Here is a 24,951-nt window from a genome sequence, read left to right as displayed (position 1 = left end):
TTAACCATGGTGAAATTAATGGGAAATACTTGTACACAATTTATTAAAACTTCTGTGACTTTCTTTAAGACTGATGGATAAAAATAAAGGAGCATGAATAGACAGATTCTTACTAAAAATTTGTGGATTTTGTGATTTATTTTCCCATAAATTTATTCCTGACTCTATAAATGTATTCCTGCAAGATGTATCTATAATTGTTTGGTGTAAAAAATATGGAAATTTTCATGGCAGACATAAAATATAGACTCATTAATAAAAACTTAAGTAGGTATCATTTGAAACAATGGATTCACATGGATAGAGTGGACCTTAAGCAATGTATAAAACTCGGGATTTGAAGTAAAATGGGGTAGCTGCACTAAGGTATGAAGTGTAGCGAAAATATCCTGCTCTCTAGTCAGCCAAGAGTGGTACATTACACAACATAGAGCAAGTTATTCAACCTTCTTGAATTTACGCCTGCTTCGAACACTGATGATGCCAATATGGTTTTTAATCCTGCAATTGTTAACAAGAATGATGCCTATACAGCAGTCAGCATGTGCACGTGTGCTCAGTTGCCAAGTCATGTCCAACTCTCTGTGACCCCATGGACTGTAGTCCACCAGGCTCCTCTGTCCATAGGGTTTCCCAGGCAAGAATACTGGGTTGGGTTGCCATTTCCTCCTTCACTAGACTTTCCCATGGAGAAGGCAATGGCACCCCACTCCAGTACTCTCGCCTGGAAAATCCCATGGACGGAGGAGCCTGGTAGGCTACAGTCCATGGGGTCGCTAAGAGTCGGACAGGACTGAGCGACTTCACTTTCACTTTTCCCTTTCATGCACTGGAGAAAGAAATGGCAACCCACTCCAGTGTTCTTGCCTGGAGAATCCTAGGGACGGCAGAGCCTGGTGAGCTGCCGTCTATGGGGTCGCACAGAGTCGGACACGACTGAAGCGACTTAGCATAGCATGGCATAGCATAGACTTTCCCAAACCAGGCATTGAACACGTGTCTCCTGAGTCTCTTGCATTGACAGGCAGATTCTTTACCACTTGGACTTCCCTGGTGGCTCAGATGGTAAAGCGTCTGTCTAGACTGTGGGAGATCCAGGTTCAATCCCTGGGTTGGGAAGATCTACTGGAGAAGGAAACGGCAATCCATTCCAGTATTCTTGCTTGGAAAATCCCGTGGACGGAAGAGCCTGGTGGGCTACAGTCCATGGGGTCGCAAAGAGTCGAACACGACTGAGCGACTTCACTTTGTCTTTGTTTGTCTTCTTTACCACTGAGTCACCTGGGAAACCATCCTATAATTTAGGAACCCTTAAAATGTGCCCTCAAAATGTGCCCTCTAAATGGAGATCATTTAACATGCAAATATCTTTCAAAGATCACAGTAGCTTTATCCTAAAGCAATAAAATTCCACTCATTGTGTTGTTAATGCAGATGCTAATAAGTGATGGACTGGTTGAATCCAACCAATCCATCCTAAAGAAAATCAGTCCTGAATATTCATCAGAAGGACTGATGCTGAAGCTGAAACTCCAATACTGTGGCCAACTGATGTGAAGGACTGACTATTGGAAAAGACTCTGATGCTGGGAAAGATTGAAGGCAAAAGGAGAAGGGGGCACCAGAGGAGGAGATGGTTGGATGGCATCACCGACTTGATGGACGTGAGTTTGAGGAAGCTCCAGGAGTTGGTGACTGACAGGGAAGCCTGGTGTGCTACAGTCCATGGGGTTGCAAAGAGTCAGACATGACTGAGCTACTGAACTGAATAAGGGATGAGGGGACAGGGGTAAAAGACTCTCAGAGAAGGGATAGATGTAGCAATCCTTTGCTACGAGTAAGTGAGACAGAATTTGAGTGCCTTGCCCAAGAATAAAGTCAGGTCTTAAGAGATCAGGCAGCCACCAACTTTCTGGGTATGAGGAACAACCTAGGCAGCTGACTGTCATCTCATCGAGTGTAGTGCAGAGAACTGCGTCAGGCCCAGTTCAAAGAAAACAAAATTAGCATCTTGTACTGAAAACCCGGTGTTCTGTTTATAACCATACTGTCTCATGAAATTTAATGAAGGATGATCTAAATCTTGAGATAATTTTGATATTTCCCACATGCAAACCTGGCTTGTCTGAGCTTCCCAGTAAAGCTCTATCCCTGCTCTTCTTTTCTCTAAACCAAAACAGGTCCTAAGACGGCCCTGGCACAGGTCCTTTTCACTCTGGTACTGCAAGGACATCAAATCAGTCAATCTTAAAGGAAACCAACCCTGACTATTCACTGGAAGGACTGATGCTAAAGCTGAAACTCCTCTTCTTTGGCCACCTGATGGGAGGAGCGACTCATTGGAAAAGACCCTGATGCCCTTGTGTTGGGAAAGATTGATGGCAAAAGGAGAAGCGGGCAACACAGGATGAGATATCATCACCGACTCAATGAACATGAATTTGAGCAAACTCTGGGAGATAGTGAAGGACAGGAAAGCCTGGTGCACTGCAGTCCACGGGGTCACGAAGAGTCTGACATCATTTAGCGAGCGAACAACAACTGCAGATTCAAAACCTGGTACACTGTCGTGTACGCTCTTCACCTTTGTCACTTTCCGAGAGAAGCTTTCTAAGTTTTTTCAGAAAACAACCAAAACATTCTTTTGGGGACCTCATCTAGTCCTGTGACTTTAAATACCATCTCTATTGGAACAACTCTCAGATTTATTTCCAGCCCAGATCTCTTCCTTGAACTCTAGACTCATAGGTGTAGATTGTTGACTAAACCTCTCTACATGGACATGCCAGAGGTATCTCAAATTTAACATTTTTAAAACCAAATTATTGCTCTTCCTCCCCACACACCAAAAAACAAACAAACAAACTGGATCTGCAGTCTGTCCTGTTCTAGTTAATCTCAACTCCATCCTCCCACATACTCAAGCCAAACACATGGGAGTCAGCTGGAACTTTCTTTCACATTGTAAATTTCATCCACTGCTAAATTCTCCACCTTCATCATGGGTCTGTTTCTAACCATTTTCAGCACCTCTACCGATGTCACATTGACTCACTTCACCATTATCTCTCACTTGGTATGCTAGAAAGCCTCATAAGTGGTGCCTCTGCTTCCACATTGAACCCTGTGCCTAGTCTCAATATTGAAGCCAAACAAAATGACCCTGTGAAAATGTAAACCAGACCACATGAATATCTTAGCTCAAAACCCTCCAGTGGCTTCCTCTGTTACTCCGATTAAATGCCCAACATTCACTCTCATTTGCAAAACCGCACACAACTTGGCCTCCTGGTCTCTTTCTGATCACATTTCCTGGTAGTTGCCTGCTTCTCCTCTCAGGTCCAGCCACGTGGGTATCCCAGCTGACCCTCACCATGCTAGGGCTCGAGGCCTTTCCACAATATTCCCTTTACCACTCTCTCTCAGTTCCTTCCTCAAGAATCACCTCCTCAGAGAGACCTTCTCTCTTAGTCTGTTTGGGCTAAAATAAGTAACGGCCATAATCTGAGCGGCTTAGGGAACAAATATTTATTTCTCATAGTTCTGGAAGCTAAGGAGTCCAAGATAAAGGTACCAGTATATCTGGGGGCTGGTGAGGACCCTCCTCCTTATGTGCAGATGGCCATCTTCTCACTTTTCCTCATATGGTAGAGATGAGAGAGCGAGCGAGTGAGCTCTCTTATTTTCTCTTCTTATAAGGGTACTAATCCCACCATGAGGGCCCCACTGTCATTACTGAATCACCTCCTAAGGTTCCTATCCCCAAGTATTTCCCAGTGAAGTTTCAGGATTCAACGCAAGAATTTTGGGGAGGCAGAAATATTCAGTCCGTGGTACCTTCTCTTACCAGTTTATTAAAAATTAAACTTTTCCTTTGGCACACTCACTATTCCCTGATCTACTTGGTTCATCACACTTGTCACCCTTTATCACACTGTTTTAATTGTTTAGTTATTGTCTGTTCACCTCAACTATATCATAAGCCCAATGAGGGCAGGAACTTTTGTTTAATTATTTTTCCCCTGTATGCCTAAATCATGGTCTGAACCACAGGAAAAGCTCAATACATATTTGTTAAATCAATATCATCTTTCTACTTCAAACAAATCCTCTCATTATTTTCCAGTTTTCTTTTCTGTGTGTTCAATCTTAGCATCTTTCCTGTATATTTGAAACTACAGAGAATACATTTTACTTAGTTTTACCAAGTATAACACTTACAGGATTTATTTTTCATTTCCTTGATGTTTTTAATTGAATTCCAGAAAAGCAAGAAAATGCTGACTTACACAGTCATGTGCATGGAGATCTGACCAGTCTGTTTTTAAGACCAAGTGTCCCTTCCTTTGCAATGATTCTAAATTTCAGTCATATTTCAGTCTCCCAGCTAACCTCTCAGCTAGTCTAACTCTAATTCTTTTCCATGTAATACATCTTGTACCTCACACTGGGGAAACACAAACTTTTACTTATGTAACGCTGGGATCTAGAATTCTCTATTGAATTTTTAGATTTTTTTTATCTAGAATCAAAGTCCCTGAGGTTTGTGTTCTTACCTCTTGTTGTGCTGTGCTCACTCAGTGGTGTCCAACTCTTTGTGATCCCACGGACTGTAGCCCGCCAGGCTCCTCTGTCCATGGGCTTATCCAGGCAAGAACACTGGAGTGGGTTGCCATGCCCTCCTCCAGGGGATCGTCCCAGCCCAGGTATCAAAGCCAGGTCTCCCTCATCTCAGGCAGATTCTTTACTGTCTGAGCCACCAGGGGAGCCCGTTCTTACCTCTTAAACATGTTTAAATTTTACTTTCACACAGACTCTATTCTTCTTCTATTTCAATTAATACTCTCGGCCATCATCTTCTCCCTCTCCATTTCCTCAGACACTAATCAGCCTTCAAGACCTAGTTCAGCTGAACCTTCTTCTCAGAACAATCAGCAGTTATTTTAGAGAATATTAATCTCTTCCTCATTAGAATAATTATTGTTAATATGAGACATAACTGAGTATTCAGTTCTCCAGGACTATTTATAAACTCCTTGAACACTATATAAGGATTCAACTTTCTTCATTATTTTCTGATATGTGTTATCTTAAAAGCTAGTGGTTGTTTTTTATTCATCTGACAGCAAAATGCCTAGCAAAATGGACCACTTAATTTTTCCTTGTAGAAAGAATGAAGTGAAAGAAAAGGAAATGGAAAAGCAGGACAGAAAAGAAAAAGAAAGGAGAGGAGAAGAAAATGGCCAGTAATGGCCTTAATTTCTTGAGTTCTGTGTATGTTAATTGCCTTGTGTATTCTGTTGTTTTTTTTTTTTGCTTCTTAAAACGCATTGACCTTGTGAAGAGACATAAAACTAAACCCATATTAACTTTTAAGAACAATGCAATAAAACACAATAAATATCATGTCCTTTAAATGTCCAAACAAGTAATTGGTATTATATAAAAGCAATTGAAAAGTAAAGATATTATTGTACAGTTGTGTTATGATTAGGGCATATTAAGATGAAGATCATATGATAACCCAAATTAAGATTGTTTATATGCAAATGGTTTATTCATAACAAATGATTATATGATACTATGCCTCTTAAAAGTACCTCAATGATTTTCCAGGAATTTTTTATTGAAATTCTACCAGTTGTGCTATTTGGTGAAGATGTAAAGATAAATTTAAAACCTGAACCTCAACTTAAAGGAAATCACAGTCTTGAGGGGAAAAGAGACGTCTTTCCTATTGCTGCAGCATCATGTTTTACTTTTAAAAAGCTATATTTCACCAGTGGTTTTAAATTAGAGAGGAAGATAGAGAAAAGAAAAAAAGTGGAATTTTAGTTTTAAATAGTAATAAAAGAAGCCTATGGGTTATATACCAAAATCTGTCAGAGATAAAATACATGCCTTTCATATGGTTAACCAAGCATAAAGGTAGAAAATTATTAAACAAAGCAAAGGAAAATTTGAAAATAATGTATGCATTCAAAAGAACATTTTAGAATGGTAAAATATTTGGTGCATCCAGGCTGCCGATTCTATGCAACAGATTTCTCATTCTGCCACAAGGAACAATTGTCCAGCTGTCAAGGGGAAATTTGCTATATTTGAACCAACTTCCTCTGTGCCAAGAACAAGGTCAGAAGTAAAGGAAAATAATTCCTGTCACTTATTGGATTTGACAGTAAATTACTCTTTGATGAACAGATGGACTTCAAGTGATTTAAATTCATAATCAAAGTGTAATCATGAGGAACAGTGATTTGGAATCTTCTGTCAACTGATCAGTGAAGGACATATCTTGAACACCAGTCACCAATTCCTGTGCTGCTCCCTGGGAACTGGTCCACCATCACAGGAAATGTTATCAACACTCTACCAAAATTATGTGGACAGATCTGCAAGTGTGATTAATTTCTATAATATCTTTCCTATATAAACTGGATATTCTTTTCAAAAGGATGTAGATACTTTAAAAAGTAAAACTGTAGGTTCTTTTTTCTGTAAAATTCAGTAAGTATTTTTGGACAAAGTTGGTAATATCCATTATTAGTAAATATGCATGTATCTGAACATGCTAAATTATAAACCTTTAATGATTACGTTAGTGTAGATGGATTACTAACCACAGCATCACTGAAATCTCCTATAATAGGCAACCACAGAGTATGTCTGTCTTTCAAAGACAGTGTATATCAAGTGCTTAGAAAGAGCTCAGTATATGTTAGCACTGTGTTTATTCATGAAATGGTAGTGATGACACTAATGATGACGAAGAAGTTTCTGGATAAGCATATGCTGAGAGGCAGGGAAAGATTGTCTAATTATGAATATGCAGCCCATTTATAGAGAGGCACAGTGCTCTTCTTCTGACGGTGAATAGTTTTATTGTTGACTGCTGGATCTTTGATTATTCAGATCAAGTGATAGGACCCCTCCAAAACAGAATGCAGCAGTATCTAACCACACTAGGAGAGCACCTCCCCTTTGGCTCAACAATCTCCAATTTATGTTCATGCTGTGAAGTGTGGTTTCAATTTTACCTTTTTAAATAATTACCAGTCATAGACACAGAACTTTTTTGTGAAGTCCATTTTAATGCACTCAGTTGAAATTACGCCTTACCATATTCTACATTCTCATGTATATTTGTATGTTTCTATGTATGTTAGTCGCTCAGTCGTGTCCGACTCTTTGCAACTCCACGGACTGTAGCCCACCAGGCTCCTCTGTCCGTGGAATTCTCCAGGCAAGAATACTGGAGTGGGTTGCCATTCCCTTCTCCAAGGAATCTTCCCGATCCAGAGATCAAACCTGGGTCTCCCTCCTGTATATTTTTAAATTCCTACTGAATGCCTTATGTTCTAAATTCTCATGTATACTAATATTTGTGTGTTTCTAATTCTACTGAATATTTATTGGAAAGACTATTGCTAAAGCTCCAATATTTTGGCCACATGATGCCAAGAGCCAACTCATTGGAAAAGACCCTGATGCTGGGAAAGAGTGCAGGCAAAAGAGAAGGGGGCAGCAGAGGATGAGATGGTCGCACAGCATTACTGATTCAATGGACAAGAATCTGAGCAAACTCCAGGAGAAACTGGAGGACAGAGGAGCCTGCCGTGCTGCAGTCCATAGGGTTGCAAAGAGTCAAACACAACTTAGTGACTGAACAGCAACTTTCTACTATGTTTCTTGGTTTGTCCATATGCTCGTGGGCTACATGGGCTTGAATACTTTCTCTGCTCCAGGGAGCTCCAATTCACCTGCCAAAAATAAAAAGTCAAGTCAGGGGGGTAAAAAGGAAAGAAAACAACTAAGTGGAAAAGAAGAGCAAATACTGAGGAGTGGCCCTACCAGATAGTAAAACAAAGATAGAAAGCATCAGTACTCCAAACAACATGGCCCGCTAGCAAATGAATGAACCAAGAACTCTTCTCAAAATAATTTTCTCCTGTTTCCTCTTCTTCTCTGCATCCTTCCCTTTATTCTCCCTTTTCCTCCCTCCCTTTCTCTTTCAACAAATAATGGCTAGCATCTGTTAAGTACTACACTGAATTTCAGAGATATAAATATGTATAGTGAGTGTTCTCTACTTTTCAAGAATATATAGACCAGTATATTGAATTAGGCATGCATAAAATCAAGCATGATAATCATTTATGAGGGACACAACAGAAGTTTTTCTATTTAGAAAATTTCCCTATATGAACATATGCTCTAAAATAAATTGGATTCCCTCAATGTAATGTTTCTGAACATGAATTCATTCTTTTAATTTGTGGAAATTCTATGAAGGATTGAATACTTAGACCTCTCTTAATCACACTGGATTTAGAAACAGCACGTCAGTACCTCATACTTAGGCACAATTAAGGACAGGAAGGACATAACAGTTCTATGTGGGATGGCATAAAGATAGTCAAGATTTTAGCAAAACAATATAACATTCTGTGTAATTCAAGGGAGAGAAAAGAGCTCCATTTTGAGTTGGAGAGATACACAAGGCCAAGTTATAAAGACTTGGATATCATGACAGAGAGCTGGGCTTTATCCCATGGTCTTGGGAGAGTTCTTCCAATGTTGTAAGATGGGGGTAGCCTAACCACCACCACATTTTGTATAGAGCACTCTGTTAACACAAAGCAGTGTTTACAAAAAGGGAAATCTACTTCAGAAAGCGCTAGTCACTCAGTCGTGTCTGACTCTTTGTGACCTCATGGACTATATCCCATCAGGCTCCCCTGTCCATGGGATTCTCCAAGCAGGAATATTGGAGTGGGTTGTCATTTCCATCTCCAGGGAAACTTCCCGACCCAGCAATCAAACCCAGGTCTAACACATTGCAGGCAGACTCTACCAGCTGAACCACCAGAGGATATGGAAATATCTGGAGATATTTTTGACTATCACAATCTCTGGTAAAGAAGGGCACTGCTGGAATCTAATAAGTAGGGACCACAGATGCTGCTCAATGCTTTTAAATGCACAGGGAAGCCCTCATAAAGACTTTTTTAGTGCAATATGTTACATTGCTGAGGTTGTAAACCCTAGTAAAGAGGATCAACTATGGGGTTGAAGTGAGAAAACAGAAAATTAATGCAGCTTCAAGAATATTAAGGATGACAGCCTCATGGTATCAAAGAATTTAAATAAGAGGTTATGGAAATGATGGTGGGCATGTGGTCTGTGCAGTCACACAAGGCTCCATGCTCAGAAGTCCCCACAAATGGCTTAAAGTTCTGCTCTTATTGCACAGACCTTTTCAGTATCTTTGAACAAGGCATCCACATTTTCATTTTGTAACCAGTCCTGGGTGCTGGATTTTAGAATTATTAAGGTGAATGAATGCCATATGTGCAGCGCTGAAGGAAAGAAAGTAAATTTCCTTAATGACCAGTCTCTGATAATACTGTTATTAGCTAGGAGAAATATGAAGCTTCTGTATGGGGGAAAAGATAGTGAACACAGTTGGATGTACATTGATTTAGACCAACCTGCTGTATATTCAAGTAAAATTATACAGTAGACAGCATGCTGAGGGTGCAGAGAATTTTAAAAACAGGGTATCTCTAGGTACCTCTGGTTTTCCTGGTGGCTGGGTGGTAAAAATCTGCCTGCCAGTGCAGGAGATGCATGTTCAATCCCTGGTTTGGGAAGATCCCCTGGAGAAGAAAATGGCAACCCACTCCAGTGTTCTTTCCTGAAGGACCCATAGAGTCTGGTGTGCAACAGTCTATGGGGTCACAAAGAGTCAGACATGACTTAATGACTAAACAACATTCGTTAGTGTTAAGACTCTAAGCTCTAGAGCAGAGAGGAAACAACCTACAATGAGGTGGCAGTCAATATCTGGAAAGATTCACTTCTGGCTAACAAACGCTTTAAAGTCACGATGTACAGCTAGTATTTTTAACTTAGTTCAAAACACATAATGATACTATCCTTTTTAAAAGATATTAAAATATTTTGATGTATTTACATAAATGAGGTTATTTTTCTATATATTTGTATATAGAATTTTTTCTATATTTGCATATAGAAATGTATTTGTATTTAAATGCTTGTGTTTCCTGTTTTTTGAAGGTATTTTAAGTATTTAAACTTTGTGTTTGAATAAAAAGACTCAAAAGAAATGTATTCTTCTTATTAAAAGAAACACTTTTCTGGTGACCTGCAATATGCAATGTATGTGATGTTTTAGCTGAAATAGGAATATTATGTTTTTTTTTTTTCTTGAAGGACTTCAGACACCACAACCACAGATGCTGAAATTTATAGCTTAGATTTCAATAACTGCTAGTCCTAAAATGGACTGTCAAGTATTTTAACAAAAATATATGCAATTTTAGAAGTATAAGTTTTTAAAACTTACATTTTTTTTTTCATGTCTCAGAATTTGAGCAGTTATTATAGCCTCATTTTAACTAACTGACTTTTTCCTACCTCTGATCGGTCATGTAGCATCTTTTCTAGTCTTACTCCATTAAAATCCATTTGCAATAAATAATATTTATTATAAAATAAGTATGTTTCTATGTTCCACAGATACTGCTTACATAGAGTTGTTTACAAAACATGCTTCTTGAAGTTTATCTATACATAGAGTTGTTTACAAAACATGCTTCTTGAAGTTTATCTATTTTGCTGGTATTAGTTAAATTAATTTTTATAAATCAGTCTTGATATTTTTCAGAAATCATTTGTGAAATATGTTTAGTCTGTTTCTTTAAGAAAAGTTTTTAAAATTACCTATCAATATTTCTGTTTAGTTCCCTCAGAGCAGAGTACTGGGATAAGCTGATGTATCATAGTTACGAATGGTCACAGCTTGAGCTAGTTCTAATGGTTACCTTCAATGAGTCTAATGAGGTTACCAAGTTCCTTCAGTCTTCAGTATCTACTACTAGTATTTCTGAATGTGGAGCCTTGGTATTCACATTGCAGCCTGTTCCCAGTGAAGGGAAGATGCCTGTTCCTTCATTCATTATTCTGAGTTCATATTTTCTTCTCAATATGTGTTAAATCTATAACATCTGCAAATTGAGTGATACTGAGACAAAAGATACAGCTTCTCTCTTTAAGGGTATTATTATAGCATTTAGTGGAGCTCTTGTTACCAGAGCCTATTTTATTGTTAATTGAAACTAATTGGTATAGCTATTCATTATAATGTCTTTTTAACTAGAATGGAATTTTTTTTCCATTTTATACATGTATACAGGTTAGAGTTGATATCCAACATATATAAAGAGCTGATACTACTCAATATAAACAAACAAACAATACAATTAAAAATTGGGAAGAAGAACTGAATAGACATTTTTCCAAAGAGGAAATGTAAATAGCCAACAATCGCATAGAAAGAAGCTCAACATCAGAAAAATGCAAATCAAAACCACAATGAGATATCACCTCACACCTGTCAGAATGTCTATTGTCAAAAAGAATACAACACTTGTTGGTAAGGATGTGGAGAGAAGGGAATCCTTGTATGCTGTAGGTGGGAATGCAAACTGGCTCAGCCACAGTGGAAAACAGTATAGAAGTTTCTCAAAATATTAACAACATATGACCCAGCAATTCCACTCACAAGTATACATTTGAAAACAACAAAAACACTATTTGAAAAGATACATGGACCTCAATGTTCATTGCAGCATTATTTATAACTTTTAAGACATAGAAATTAAGGGTCCCTCAGCAGATTAATGGATAAAGAAGATACGGTACATGTAAACAATGGAATATTACTCAGCCACAAAAAGAATAAAAATTTGCCAGCTGCAGCAACATAGATGGACTTAGAGCACATTATGCTAAAGTGAAATAAATCAAAGAAAGATAACACTGTATGATATCACTTATACATGGAATCTAAAAAATAGAGCAATCTAATGAATAACAGAAGAAGTGGTCCACAGATAGAGAACAAACTAGTGATCAGTGGGGTGGAGGGGAAGAATAGAGGTGGGGGAGTGTGAGGTACAAACTATTGGGTATAAGATACACTCAATGATACATTGTACAACATGTGGAATATAGTCAATATTTTGTAATAATTATGAATGGAAAGTAACTTTTAAATTGTATAAATTAAAATTGAGTCACTGAAAATGGAAAGAATTTGAAAAAGATGAACAGCAAATTCTTTTTTCTGAGCTGTTGCGTTTTCTTCATTGACTAGGATGAAGGCTCTATCCTTGGCATCCTAGTTAGACACTAAATATGGGCAAATGTGTACCCTATCATGAGAAACCACACTAGCATGAAAGCTCCTTGAAGGCAGGGACCCTGTCTACCCTGTTCTCCATTTACTATTAGTCTTGTTGCTAATATGTCATGGATACACTTTGAAAATGTATTATGATAATTAATTCCAGGTCATGATGCTTGTCATGAATCTGCTAGTACACTGTGCTAAGGAAATACAAAAGACATTTCTGGGCCTTGAATCTGGGATTAATCTCATGAATCCATAACTTGATTCATTAATGGATCTTCAGGGTCTATATTTTCTAGAAAATACTACAGTCAAGCAAACACAAATATTGTAAGCCATACTGCGTATGATTAAAAACAAAAATACCAGTAAAGTAAACCAGCTTCTAGTAACACAATAACCAAGTCATACTTACAAAGAAAGCTTGAATTTGGTAATAGAAAAGAAGTCTAAGGATAAATAACTTGTTATAATCATGTAGATAAAATTATCCAAAATATCTGTTTTGAGTCTGGGAAAGGTGGTTTAATCTAAGGATAGATAGGTTTAATCACGTATGCCTGTGTTCACTTGTGTCTGACTCTGCGACCCTATTAACCACTTGTTCTTGGAATTTTCCAGGCAAGAATACTGGAGTGGGTTGCCATTTCCTACTCCAGGGGATCTTCCTGACCCAAGGATTGAACCTGTGTTTCTTGTGTCTCCTGCAGTTGACAGAAGGATTCTTTCATTGTGCCACCTGAGAAGCCTATGTTTGGAGATGTGCTTAACCTTGGTTTTATCTGGGTATCCTGGGATGCAGTTAAAATTCCTCCTAACTGTGGACCTGAAAATAGTGCTGGTGAATACTGTAGAGCCAGATGGATCAAATCAGACAGATCACACATTATTTATATGACAATGGAGATTTCTATCACATTAACAAGGACTCTGTAGCCTAAATAAGGATGGGCCCTGCCCTTGCTGCAGCAAGAAATAGATAATTTTAAATGTAAGAAATACACTGTCATATTTTCTAACATTTAGGTGAAAATGACAGCTCAGAGTAACAAAGAAAAAAAATGTAGCATTACAATTCCACCTTGCTGTCCTTTACGATGTCATGTTTCCATTTTCCTCAAAGATGCATGCATTATATTTTAAGAGGGATTAGGGAGATAAGACAGTCTGATTTTGTTTGCACCACACTTTTGCAATTTTTGTCAGAATATTTTAGGAACTTTAAAACATTTCAATGCCTTAGTCAGGAATGTCTGTTTTCATCAGAAATTACAAAGACAAACTTTGTATGATGTCTCTTTTTCTCTGTTCGGTTGATTTGCTCATCTTCTAGTCAGTACAAGGTTCCTGTCATTCTGTCAATGGGTGAGATTTGGTTAAATCTTCATTTACTTACCTCACCATTACTTACTTTCAGTTCAACCCATTTTTCATGTTTATGTTCACACCAACATGTAGAATTCCTCTACATGCTAATTTGGATCAAAAACTTTAAGTATCAAAATTATGTTAAAATAATAGGAAACACAATTTGTGGGTGATTTTTTTATTAGAAGGCATATTATTTATATACCTTAAGTTGGAACTTGCTTTTAAATGCTTTGTACAAATTAAACTGTAGAATTCCAGGTAGTATTTGTATTATGTTTGCAAGAAATTTCACATTTTAGAAGATGTGCTTTCCTTCGCATAAGATTCTAGAAAATAAGGGATTAATGATCAAACCATCTTTATATTAACTAAGGGTAAAATGCCATTAGAGGATTATACTGGCATTTTAATCATATTACTGTGGCATGTGGTTTGAAAAAGGACATAATCTCTGGAGGTAGGTTTGTCTCTACACCAGTTTCCTTACCTATTAGATGGGAGTAAAACTATTTTTTCTAGGTTTACTCTAAGTTTAAAACATGAGTTAATGCAATGAACAAGGCTGAACACATATGATTTTAAATAACACATATGATATTAATAATACTCAATAACATTTAAAATCCTTCCCAAACTTCAAATATAATTCCACAGACTCTTACTTATTAAGGTGTTTTTATTCTACTCCTCCTAAGGACTTTTAGCTAGTTTTGTTGCTGTTAGTATGGATTTAATGCACATTTATGTATGTAGGCTTTTGTTCAAAAGTGATTCTACAACAAGGTTTCTTTGGTAATTAGGACTTCTTAAACATATTAATATATCATTATGTATTCTACATATTTCTTTTGATATAAATCTTGACTGCCATATAAAAAAGACTAGTCCAACTGAGTCCCATCCTTCATGGCACGAAGATTATTTTGGTGGTATTTCTTGTTTGATGTATTGAGATCGTATACTACTATCCTACAAGTATCACCCTAATGAACATTCTAGGAGAGGTGACATGGAGGAAATAGAACAACTTTCCACAGAAAGCTAGAAACCTACACAGATATCCTGGGTAGGCCTAGACCAGATTTCTCATCTCATTTCACCAAGGAACAAGCCAGGTATCTGATTTGTAATGCACTGGTAAACCCATGGAAGTCTATCAGGATCTGCTGGTTGGTACTCAGAAGCAGAATGACAGAAATTGATTTGGATCCTGCCTGTTGCTGAAGGTACACTTGTGGTTTATTGTTTGAGGTAGAAAGAGCCAGAAAAAGCATCCTATTGACACCTACTTGAGCCAGTGAGATAAATGTTAATAGGGAATATATTAATACATGTGCACATAATAACACTAATTATTAATGTTATTTATAAACTGAGAGTAAAAAGAATAGCTGCCCAACAGCCAATATTTTTCATAATAAAGATAAATAACCTTCACGAAGGACTTCCTCAGTGCCAGGAACTGGCTAAAAGCTTTACCTTCCTTATCTCATTTTATTTTCCCACAATAACTTATTAATAGTCCATATTAAGGATGAAAAAAATTAAAGTTCAGAAAAAGAAGCAAGCAAGCCTGCTGATTGTTACAGATAGTTCCTAAAGATACAGAGCCTCTTCTGGGACTTCAATCTCTTAAACACAAGGCTTTATGATGTCACACAGCTGTGATACATTGTATATCCCACATGTGGTCCCCGCTTTTAGATTTGGGTGGTCAATTTTACAAGTTCTTCTCTTTATTACCTTATGGAGGAAATGTCAACCAGTCTATTGTTTCCATTCAGAAGTGTGTCTTTATATAGGTATGCTTAAATAAAATGGTAAGCTAAACACTTTTTCTCTGCTTGTGTTGCTGGGGTGGGAGATACAGGCTCCCTTCCAATTTCTCTTCTTCGAAGTTTCCAATGTTTCAAGATTCATTGTTAACATAGACTAGGGGGAGAAACTTGTTTTACACTTGCAATTCTCTGATTGATTTATTAATTCTGTTTAGTTCTGCTTTCCCTTTATTCAAGGTTTGACATATAGATCTGCTTTTGATTTGATTAGACTATGATTAATGTATAATAACAAACTATATTTGTTTCAGTGTTTTGTTATAGGATTGAGATATAGGTCTTTGGGGCCCTGGCTTTTAATGTATTAGACTTTGATTAATGTATAATAACATTAAAGTATACCTATGATTTTGCATTGTTTTAACAGTATGGTCATAAAAACATGCTAAATAATTGTTTTACTTTTATTTAATACACATGGAGAAAGGTTATCCTCAAAGTATAAGTCAAGTCAAAATCCCACTGCTTATGTGATTACTATTCTTGAGTTTCAGTATCAGTATTCATGAAATACTATAAACTGACATTATGCCTGACAACTGTTTTTTGAACTTTTTAAATAATTATTCTATTTCACTTCTGTTTTTAGCTAATCAGTTCGCTGCATGGTTAATGTCTAAGCAGAAAATCTAAAACTGTAGATTTCAAGTTTTATTCTAATAAAAACACTATACAATGCCATGTATTTCTATTTAACATACATTAATATTTACACTTATATTTCAACATAAAGTGCAGATAGTAGATAATATGGGTTTTCCATGTTCTATATTTGATTGTGAATTTCTCTAAAAGAGAAGAGTGGGTTGAATGACCCACATAACTCAATGACATGAGAGGGCTACATCTGGGAGCTGGGAACAGGAGGAGATTCAACGTGCACTGGCCGAGGACGATGCTTTCTCAGTCGAGTGGCATCCGCAGTGGCTGGGACTGCATGTGGTTCTATAAAATGACAACTACTACTGTTATTTTTGTTTCATCTTTTGTTTGAGATATGCCTGGCTTTCTCACTTTAACTACAAAGCACTGAACATCACATTTTGATTGGTAAGAATCTTGGCAAGATCTATTGGTTTAAAAAGTTGAGCTTCCATAAAATTGGTTGTAAAGACAGTGCAGAGCCAGCACACTGCATGAGGGACATATGTATACCTACGGCTGTTTCAGGCTGATGTTGGACAGAAAATAACAAAATTCTGTTAAGCAATTATCCTTCAATTAAAAAATTGTGAAGTTAAAAAATAGAAAATAAACTAATTATAAAAAAATAAATTAAAAAATGAAAAATAAATAAAAAGAAAAACATAAACAGATCTCTCTTAGAATATGTAGATTATGTTACACAACACATGACTTGACCTTGCATCTCTCCATTCTTACAGGTGATAGTCCTCCCAGTGGGCACTTCCTCAGTATCCAATAGAATTGGCTTTACTGGGGATGTAATTATACTGGCTTCATTACTCACAAATGTCTCTCTTTCATATCATTAAGCAACAGTCTTTCAAAGTTCTATAGCCCAGACAAATGGGAGTGTTTTTTTTTTAATTGGAGTAAGTTACTTTATAAGGTTGTTAGTTTCTGCTGTACAATGAAATGAATCAGGTGTATTTATATATACACACACACACATACATATCTCCTTCCTCTTGGACCTCCTCCCCCATAACCTACTCATCTAACTCAGGCTTCTCTGATAGCTCAGTTGGTAAAGAATTCATCTGCAAAGCAGGAGACCCCAGTTTGATTCCTGAGTCAGGAAGATCCACTGGAGAAGAGATAGGCCACCCACTCCAGTATTCTTGGACTTCCTTGGTGGCACAGCTGGTAAAGAATCCGCCTGCAATGTAGGAGACCTGCGTTCGATCCCTGGGTTGGGAAGATCCTCCAGAGAAAGGAAAGGCTACCCACTCCCGTGTTCTGGCCTGGAGAATTCCATGGACTGTATAGTCCATGGGGTCGCAAAGAGTCGGATATGACTGAGTGGCTTTCATTTTCACTTTCACCTGTTTTACAAGTGGTAGTGTATACATGTGAATACATATTCCCAATTCATCCCACCTCCTCCTACCCTGTGTCCACATGTCCATTCTCTACATCTGTGTCTCTATTCCTGCCCTGGAAATAGGTTCTTCTGTACCATTCTTTTAGATTCCATATATATGGATTAGTATACGATATTTGTTTTTCTCTTTCTGACTTTCTTCACTCCGTATGGCCCATATGACCCAGTAATCCCACTACTGGGCATATATGTTGATAAAACTATAATTCAATATGACACTGGTACCCCAGTGTTCATTGAAGCACTGTTTACAATAGCCAGGACATGGAAACAACCTAAATAGCCAATGAAAGATGAACAGATAAATAAGAATTGGCTTTCTGAGGATGTAATTATATGTTTTTTACATATAAATATATGTAATTATATTATGTAATTATTTATGTTGTATATATATATATATATATATATAAAATGGAATATTACTCAGCTGTAAAAAAGAATTAAATTAGATGGAGTTTTAATATGGATTAATTCTATATGCTGGATATCAATCTTAAAGAGAATCTCTAAGGACATTTTGAATGAGCAATTCTTAAAACAAAGTAAAATAAAAAAAATCTATTTTTCCTTAGGCTCATTTTATCAATTATACTGAGTCTAGCTCTATGCCCACCAAAATCACACTGTTCTTTTTTTCCTAATAAGCATCTGTTTTAAAATATAGGTAATATGGATATATATTACTATATAATTTGGTAAGTATTTCCAAAATATTTTAAGAGTTTTAAAATGTTTGGACTTGATTTAGCTATCTCATATATTACTTCTGATGGCTTTTGCTTATCATTTCATGTGTCTGATTCCTAACCAATTTAAAAATCATATACAGGCTGGCTAACATTTTAAAACAAGTTGGATTTATTGCTGTATACTTTATAAGCACATTCTATTTGAGGAATAATCCTAAAGTCATATATTTTCTATATTCTAGCTTCCACATGCCTCTTAACACAAACTCACAGAAGATATACAATAAATACTCTCTTCTCTTTAAATAGCAAAATAAATCAAACCAAAATCAATCAAAAATGAAGCTGTTGAATATAAGTTAAGATGTATGAACTTTTAAGAAATCTTAAAATATTTTAAAGGCCTCATTTATTTTTAATTTATTTATAAAAGAGAACTGAAGTAAATTATTTGCCTAACTTCTCAAAGTCTCCTTTGGGGGAAAAATAATTAAAGCTGCATTTTCTGCAACCACCTCTCTTAACTGCTGCTCAATATATGCTGCATGTGGAAACAGATTTTAATTTACTCAAAATGAAATTTGTCCATAAATAATTAGCAAATTCATATTAAAAGATAATTATGAAAAAGTTGATAGAAAATAATTCAAACTGTAATACCCTTAGATAAATCATAGTTAATTGTACATGGAAATTCATTAGCTTTATTTGGATACATAGTTAGACAACTAATTATGTTGAAAATACAATGGAACTCTTAAACATATGTTCACTTCCCATAGCTCTGAAAGGTGGTCTCTTTTTTTTTTGAAATCAAGAGTCATTCGTTAAATGTAAAAGATGTTTACATTTCGTATCACCATTAAAATCTGAAGGCAATAATATGTGGAATTACTTGTCCATGTCAAAATAATCTATTACTTTATTTTCAAAAGCATATAAGTTTACTCTTTATGGGACACAGATTTCACTGAGGTGTGTGAAAAATTGGATTTAGCTTTAACTACTGAGGGATTTTTCATTAACTAGTGATAAAAATAAATTTTAAAATCATTATTATTCCTACAAATAATACATCCCTAACCACCTCACCCCCAACATCTATTGTTACAGCATTCTAGTCTGTTCTCTGTTTAGGTTAATTTTTGGACATTTTATGTATACCTTATATTTCTTATTGTAAATTTCTCTTGTCAATGTACATACCTTTTTACTTAAAAGACTGAAGATACAGATTATATTTTGCAATTATGACACAACCTTCAAAGTTTCTGGCCATCATTGATAATACATAATTTTCTAAGTCTTTCATGTATTCCTCCATCCAGAGGAATGTATGTCACCCCAATCTGCTGAAATTGCACCTGCTAAGATGATCGATGCTTTCCTATTTGCCAAATCTATTCAAGCAATTTGGTCTTTCTCCTCGGGATCTCTGACTTATTGGACTATATGAACCATTCTTCTTCTGTAACTCTCTTATTCATTTTTCTCAAAAGCAAATTGCCTGATCTCATCACAACTCTTTCAGTGGCTCTTTTCTTCCTCCACCTGCCCTACAATCTTGGAGTTCAGGAACCTCCCCTCTCCCTCACATGCTGCCCATGTGCTCTCCAGGGCTACACTGTATACTCCACCAAGTATTTCCTATTCAACACTGACTTCTTTTCATAATTCAAATTTATCTATATGGCTTCTCTGGCTTATACTGCTACTTGGATTTTCTTATCAGCTACTAAAGCTAAACGAGTATTAATTATAAGTTTTGACACTGTCATTTAATACTGTCACTCTCTCATCCACATGGTTTCCTAAGCTGGAAACATAAATCATTCCAGGAGACCGATCTAATTGAGAGTAAGAGACATGGGTTTGATCCCTGTGTTGAAAAGATCCCTTGGAGAAGGGAACGGCAACCCACCAGTATTCTTGCCTGGAGAATCCCATGGACAGAGGAACCTGGCCGGCTACAGTCCTTGGGGTTAGAGAGAGTCAGACACGACTGAAGCAACTTAGCATATTGTATCTTGGGCATTTTTGTATCTCCACCAGCTGGTATAATACCTGAATTCATAGAGGTTCTTCAATAAATATTTGTTGAATAATTAGCTTTTCCCTTTCCCTTGCTTTTCACATCCAGCTGACTCTCGATTTCTACAGTTTATTCTTGCATGCAACAAATATGTCAACTCAAAAATCTATATGTCTGAATTATATCCCTCTTCCAGACAATACATAGTATGCACCCATTCCTCCTATACCTGTGCATAGCTTTGAAAATTCTAAATTCCAATCTCAGCATTCCTCCAACTTTGGACCTCATTCTATTTCTTACAGAGTCTGAGTCACAGGATAGATCAACTGAACTCCATCAGTACCTTTAAGTCTATCATTTTTTGTTCCCCTGCCCCAAAGAGCCACATGGGAGTTCCTGCATCCAATAGCTGAAGACCACTGAAAAACAATATGAATCCATAAATATAAATGCACGGCTTCTAATCTCACTGGACCCTCAGTACCTATCTGCAGTACTTTTCCTTGCAGTTGGTCAGCTTTCCATTTTCCCTAGAAATTGTTTAGATCTGCTGCTACTTTGCTCCATAGACTTCCTCCCTCTCTTTCCCAGAGATGATCGCCTTTATTAATTAAGAAATCTGAAGCCATGACGCGCATGAAAGCCCGCAACTCCTCCTAATTCCACTACCTACATGTTGCTACTTGTGGATACTTTAGGGTTGTTTTTCCTCCAGTCTCCCAGGGTGAGGTCTGTTCAACCTGTTCACCACACTCTTAATCCTACTCACTCCTAGACCTGCTTGCACTTTTCTTTATCAGTCATTTGTCTCTCCTGAATCTTTTATGTCTCCCTTTCCACTGATTCACTCCCTTTGGATCAAATTATACTCAGAATCCTTCGTCTCTTTGTCTCACTAAATCTGTTGTTGTGCTTGGCCCCAAAATACTGGGTATTTCCAGATTTCTGTTCTCTTCTAAATTTTTCTTACGTTTTTTAACCCTGATGCTCAAATTAGGAGATCTCATATCCCAATTCTAAATTAACAATTTTCAAATCTCTATCTCCAGATTTGATATAGTCCATGAATTTCAGGTGTATATATCTAATTACTGAATACAATTATCTAAAGTATAAAAAATATACTAACATGACATTGTAAATCAACTATATTTCAATAAATTTTTTAAAAAATATCTACAAATAAAATTATTGCCCTTCTTGCTCCCCACTAAAAACTTGCTCATTTCCTTTGTTCCTTCTCTCAAAGATCCTCTCCACTCTCCAGCCAATGGATGAAGCCAGACATTCTGGGATATTGACTGACTGCCATCTTTTCTGTAAAATACTTTTAGAAGATTTTAACATTATTTTTTAGCACTATACTTGTCTATCATTTTTGATGACTCTTGTTAGATGTTCTATAACTCACTAAAAACAGTTTTGATATAGGCATGGAAACTATCAGTAACTGAAAGCAGTTGTTTTTTTTTTAAAAAAAAATCCTAAAGATCTGAACATTATGGATCATGAGATGGATGCTCAGCTGGCACTAAAATACAGTCTTCCTTGGCATAAGTTATTGCATTGTTTCTCGAAAGTATCCTGGATAGTGATTCTATATTCTTTTCTTATATTTTTCTCAATTTTACCATTCCATAAACCCCAGGATATCTACCTGAAACTGCTATATAGCAATAAAGTGAGATAACCCAATGGGGGAGAGTTGGACCTTATCTTAAAATTTTGAGGTTTTAGAAAGGGTAATCTTTGATCTTCCAATTGATAATTAATGCTTTGCATGTATCAAGTCTATACAAATATATTCATTTTGATTCCATCACTGCCTTTAGGAACAATTTGAGATGGATATTTTAAATTTTCTTTATTTATCTTGAGAATATTTCATTTTATTCAGTACACTCCTACCAACCAAATGTTGTATTTATTTTGTGAGTCAAGGATGATTTTTTTGCCTCTTACATAAAGCATATTAAATTTAAGTACTTAGTAGTATGTGGTCCTGACTGTCTTGACCTTACTTACCTGAACATTTCTTCCAACTTCTTACCTTTTCCCTCCACTACTGGCTTCAAATCTATTAATAGTCATTCCTCTGCTGTACAGGATTTCCTATGCAATCAATTTCTGGAGACCTACGTGCCAGTTCTTTAAAGTAGTAAGTCTCTTTCTGGAGCTCTCGAGTTAAACTAGACTCTCTGCAGCTCCCTTCGCATCTAGAGGCATAAGCACTCTCCATCCACCAGAAACGTGAATTCTGTCCATTCATTGATGAATCCTGAGAAGCCTGATAACTTTCTTTCTAGAAGAAGATTATCATAATATTTATTCTACCTTCATTATTGATGCATTTTATTTTTCTATGTCTTGTTATTTTGATGTCAATTCAATGTAATACATTGTATACCATTACACTGTTGGAACTTCCCAGATTCAAACCCACATCTTCCACATTCTCATTTAGACACATAATTATTACAGATATATGCACCCCAATGTTCATAGCATCATTAGTTACAATTGATACATAGAAGTAACCTAAGTGTCCAACAGCAGATAAATAAAGAAGACACTAAGGTTGTTTCCATATATTGAGCACTGGTGCAATATTACTCAGTACAAAAGGAACAAAATCTTGCCATTTGCAACAACATGGATGGACCTGGAAGGTATTATGCTTAGTGAAATAGCTCAGACAGAAAAAGACAATACTGTATGTTAATATGTGGAATTTAAAAATAAATCAATCAATATAATAAAACAAAAACAGATTTATAGATAAGATATAGAGAACATACTTGTGGTTACCAGTGGAGAGAGGGGTTGGGAAGGAGCAAAATAGGGGTAGGTAGTTAAAAAATACAAACTACTATGTGTAAAATATATGAAAAATATACGATTATGTGTAAAAAATATAAGCATATATTGTACAGCACAGAGAATATAACCAATATTTTATAACTTTAAACGGAGTGTAATCTATAAAATCCCTGTTGTAAAGTCACTTCATATTTACAATATGAAGCTAATAGTGTAAATCAGCTAGAATTTAATTTTTAAATTAAAAAAATGTAAAATACATATTTATTTTCCTGATCCAACAATACAGTGTCTCTCTTCTCCTCTCTTCTAAAAACAATTCCACTGTGCTCTCCGGTACCCACGGTTCACCATAAGCGAGTTCCCCTTCTTTGTCAGGCTCTTCTCTGAACACTCTTACAACTTAAAACTGGTTCTCCCAGAGAATAGCAATTATAAATATTACTGAAAGAGAAATTCCTCAGGTTTCATTTACAACTAAACCCACTTCATTTTGGATTGCACACACACTGCACCAAACAAATAGTCACCAATGAATCCCTTGTGACTAAACCTGATCCATACGTCAGTTTTTGTTTTTTACATGACTTGCCTATAGTGTTCAAAAATGTTGCCTACTTTCTTCAAATCTGGATTTTTTTGAAATTCTCATTTCCTCATCTTGTATAACAGCAACTGCCCTAGTTCTTCTTTATTTTTATGTATCCTTTATGTAGGCTCTTCTCTGAGCCATTTCTGTTAGTGGACCTGGGTATAATGTCTTAGATCATCTTCTTTCATGCTGCATTCCCTCCCCAGGGATTACCTTTCAGTATTATGACTTCAATTAGCCCTATATAATCAGGTTTGTCAACTGAGTAGCTCCAACCTGAATCTTTCATCTGAATTTTCCAGTAGTACATCCAAATTGTGTTACAAACATCTATATTCAGCTGGCTTAAAAAGCTTTCAAACTTTTCATATTCAAAACTGAGCTTCCTATCCTTCACTTTCTGTGCTCATTTTCCCTCCCATTTCCTTGTTACAGAAACCAGCACATCATCCCAACCAGTGGCTCAAGCCAGGAACCTGGGCATCATTTCTTGACTTCCCTCCCCACTTCACACCAATAACTAGTGAACTTCCAATCCCATGAACATTTTAAAAGTAGATGGTTTTCTGTGGTTTGTAGTAAGAGAGAGAGCCATAGAGATTCAAAGAATTAAAAGGATTCCATTCAATCTGCCAACAACCTGAAGGAACATGGAAATGGATTTTTCCCCGTAATCTATAGACAAGACCTCAATGTGGATGATTCTGGATTTCAGCCTGTGAGACCCTAAGCAGAGAACCCAAATGAACTCAAATAGATTTCTGACCTAAAGAACAATGACAAAATAAATGGGTGTTACTGGGATGGCCAAAAAGTTCATTTTTCTGTAACATTTTACAGAAGAACGTAAACCTTTTGTCTTACCCAATATTTTATGTCACTATGTTTGTGGTGATTTGTTATAGCAACAATATGAAACAAATACACCATAGTCTCTGAAACATAGCTGAACTCGACAAATGTTTGTAGAACAAATGCAGGTTAATGTAATTTAAGGAATATAATAAAACTCTAAACTTTTCTGTCCTTTGATCTACATTGTTCTTCTTTTGAAGACTATATATTATTTTTAGTTTAATAATGGATTAAACTAAAGTTAATTCATTTGATAATGCCTGGGCAATTTAAACAGCATCTCTAGGCCAAGAACTTCTCAGTGTTAGAGTCCATTAACAAGTCTACTATAGGAGAATATATAATACACTCACAGATCTAAACAAACACTCAATATCAGCAGTATCATTAGTAAGTCAAGGGATGATACAACACTCAGGACTTGTCATCGGTTTGAAAAGAGTTGGTTCTATTGATGTCACTG

The 24,951-nt window shown here is 36.4% G+C and overlaps 1 protein-coding gene across 2 annotated transcripts in view; it reads right to left on the bottom strand.

The window, feature by feature from the left end:
- The window catches only part of GPC5 (glypican 5), a 1,454,838-nt gene that overhangs the window by 420,650 nt on the left and 1,009,237 nt on the right, over positions 1–24,951 (bottom strand). Inside the window, exon 8 of one of the 2 annotated variants that reach the window (XM_081551127.1) lies at positions 7,382–7,760. The exons of the other annotated variant lie outside the window; for it this stretch is intronic. Within the exon in view, the coding sequence (XP_081407253.1) occupies positions 7,714–7,760 (47 nt within the window). The 3' untranslated portion in view covers positions 7,382–7,713. Of the gene's footprint in view, positions 1–7,381; positions 7,761–24,951 lie in introns of those variants that run through there. 2 annotated transcript variants of the gene reach the window in all.

The sequence above is a fragment of the Giraffa tippelskirchi genome, chromosome 12 (assembly GCF_054371585.1).
Source record: "Giraffa tippelskirchi isolate mGirTip1 chromosome 12, T2T-mGirTip1v1.2.pri, whole genome shotgun sequence".
NCBI lineage: Eukaryota > Metazoa > Chordata > Mammalia > Artiodactyla > Giraffidae > Giraffa > Giraffa tippelskirchi.
This window is presented reverse-complemented; position numbering and strand designations above follow the sequence as displayed.